General features: G+C 55.0%; 1 protein-coding gene across 1 annotated transcript in view; it reads right to left on the bottom strand.

Annotated features, from left to right (window-relative positions):
* The window catches only part of TLE3 (transducin like enhancer of split 3), a 28769-nt gene that overhangs the window by 17435 nt on the left and 9362 nt on the right, over positions 1-1972 (bottom strand). Inside the window, exon 3 of the mRNA XM_019472385.1 lies at positions 1855-1959. Within this exon, the coding sequence (XP_019327930.1) occupies positions 1855-1959 (105 nt within the window). The remainder of the gene's footprint in view (positions 1-1854; positions 1960-1972) is intronic.

Here is a 1972-nt window from a genome sequence, read left to right as displayed (position 1 = left end):
AAAAAAAAAAAAAAAAAAAAAGGTTTTCATGATTTGGTGTGGTTTTTTGTGTGTGTCGATTTTGTTTGCAGCACCTGCACCCAAGATGCTGGTGCAGTTTATAAATAGTGCCGCCTTCTCTTGCTGCAAGGCATGACAGGGGACAGCAGAGCCACCCGTCCCCCCTGCATCGGTGGCCCGGCCCCGTGGGACATGGGGTGCGGGCCCACGCATGCCCCAGCGCACCACCCTCTTCCACTCGAGAAGAACACACACACACAAGCGATCTGCCCCACATGAGCAGCCCTACAATAACAAACCCCTGCACACACCAAAGGGGAGAAATTCTGTTTGCTGGAAAAAAACCCCAAACCCCTCTCAGTTTCACGTCTCGGGGGGCACCAGAGCAGGTGCAGCAGCCACCGAGCAGCACAGACCCACAACCCAAAACAGCTCTGCATCTGCCCAGAACATGCAGCACATCTCAAAGACAAGCTCTGCCCTCCTCTTCAGGCCATCAAAGCACATGGCATCACCCGCCACCCTCCTGCCAGCAGCCACCCTGGGTCCCTCCCTCGACAAGGCGCAGTGGGAGGAGATGCTCCCCGCTGCCCGTCCCGCCCCAGCGCTCGCCCGGATCAGTTCCTCGCTCTCCCAGCTGCCCATAACTCCTGCCTCCTGAAAGTTCGTCAGGCAAAGCAATTAAGTGGCTGGCTGCTTAATCACAGGACCACACTCGCTCTGATCCGAGGAAGCAATTACCTTGAAAATGGGGGTCATGGGCCCCGCTCATTTACCTTAATTGAATTCCAATATCTGCCTCTAGCTGCCTGGGCTCCTGGCTGTGACTTAAAGCAGCTCATCAAAGTCGAGCATCTCCCTCGCTTGCTGTCTCTGCCACGGATGCACCAGTTCACCTCCCAGCCCGCTGGGAAGGTGTGAGGGGCAGGCAGTGGCAGGCCGGAGGCCAGGCAGCTGCGTGGTGCTGCCTGCCACCCCAGCGCGGACCCAGCGAGGCATGCTCCCGTGCCCGGACCGCTCCCCAGGTACCATCGCCACACAAGCCCCACCATGAGGGGTCCGGCTGCAGGAAAGCCTCGGCTGCACATTTCTACACTTAGTAGAAGTGCCCAGAGCACATTTCTACACTTAGTGCTACCCATAAAAACAGAAAAATGTATATAAAAGCAAGTTAAACGCAGAGAATCACAAAGATCCTTGTAGCTTAAGAAAGAAGTGCAAATAGTTACTCAAAAAAAAAATTAAAAATCAGTATTTTTTGGAAAACAAACACCAAAACCCAGAGGAGCTCTGGAGCCACCTCCCAGGACACTGGTTGGGGACGCTGATGTCCCAGGGTTAAGGGAGCTCCAGCAGAGAGCAGGTTTGCTGCAGGACTGAGACTGTTACATCAATTAAAGAGACAAAAATTGTTAGTCTTAAAAATCGCCCGAGATCTGTGAGAGAGAGCCCGTAAGACAGGAGCGGGTAAGTCAATGCATGGAACAACAACTCCGTCAAGTTTACAGCACATTTCACATCAACAGCACACACAGAGACATGCCTGGGCTCAGGAGGCTCTGGGAGGGCTGCTGGGCACCTGGCCCCGCTCCGCTCCCCAGTCTCGCGGAAAACATCAAATTTGGCTGGCAGAGGCCTCCGGTGCTGCATTAGCGCCTGGGGAGGGGGACTGGGCTGCCCGAGTGGTGGCTGCCACCCCCCCCATCTCGCTCTATGCTGGATTGGGGGAGTTTTGGTGATTTGGGGGGGCTGCGGGATGGCTGGGTTGCTGCGAGCTGCCCTTCTTTAACCCTGCCTGAGCGCAGGATTGCCTCTGGTTATGGTAAATGATAGGAATAAAAGGGGTATACACACGGTGAGAGGCAGATTGGGAAGTCCACGTACCGATGATAGAGCATTCAACTCCGTCATTGTCACTTGCTTGGCACGCTCAACAGCCTGTGCGACTTGCTGTTGGTGCTTCGGGGACACA

This window comes from Aptenodytes forsteri, unplaced genomic scaffold (genome assembly GCF_000699145.1).
Source record: "Aptenodytes forsteri isolate BGI_AS27 unplaced genomic scaffold, ASM69914v1 Scaffold83, whole genome shotgun sequence".
Taxonomy (NCBI): domain Eukaryota; kingdom Metazoa; phylum Chordata; class Aves; order Sphenisciformes; family Spheniscidae; genus Aptenodytes; species Aptenodytes forsteri.
Note: the sequence above shows the minus strand (reverse complement) of the source record. Positions and strands in the feature narration are given on the sequence as shown.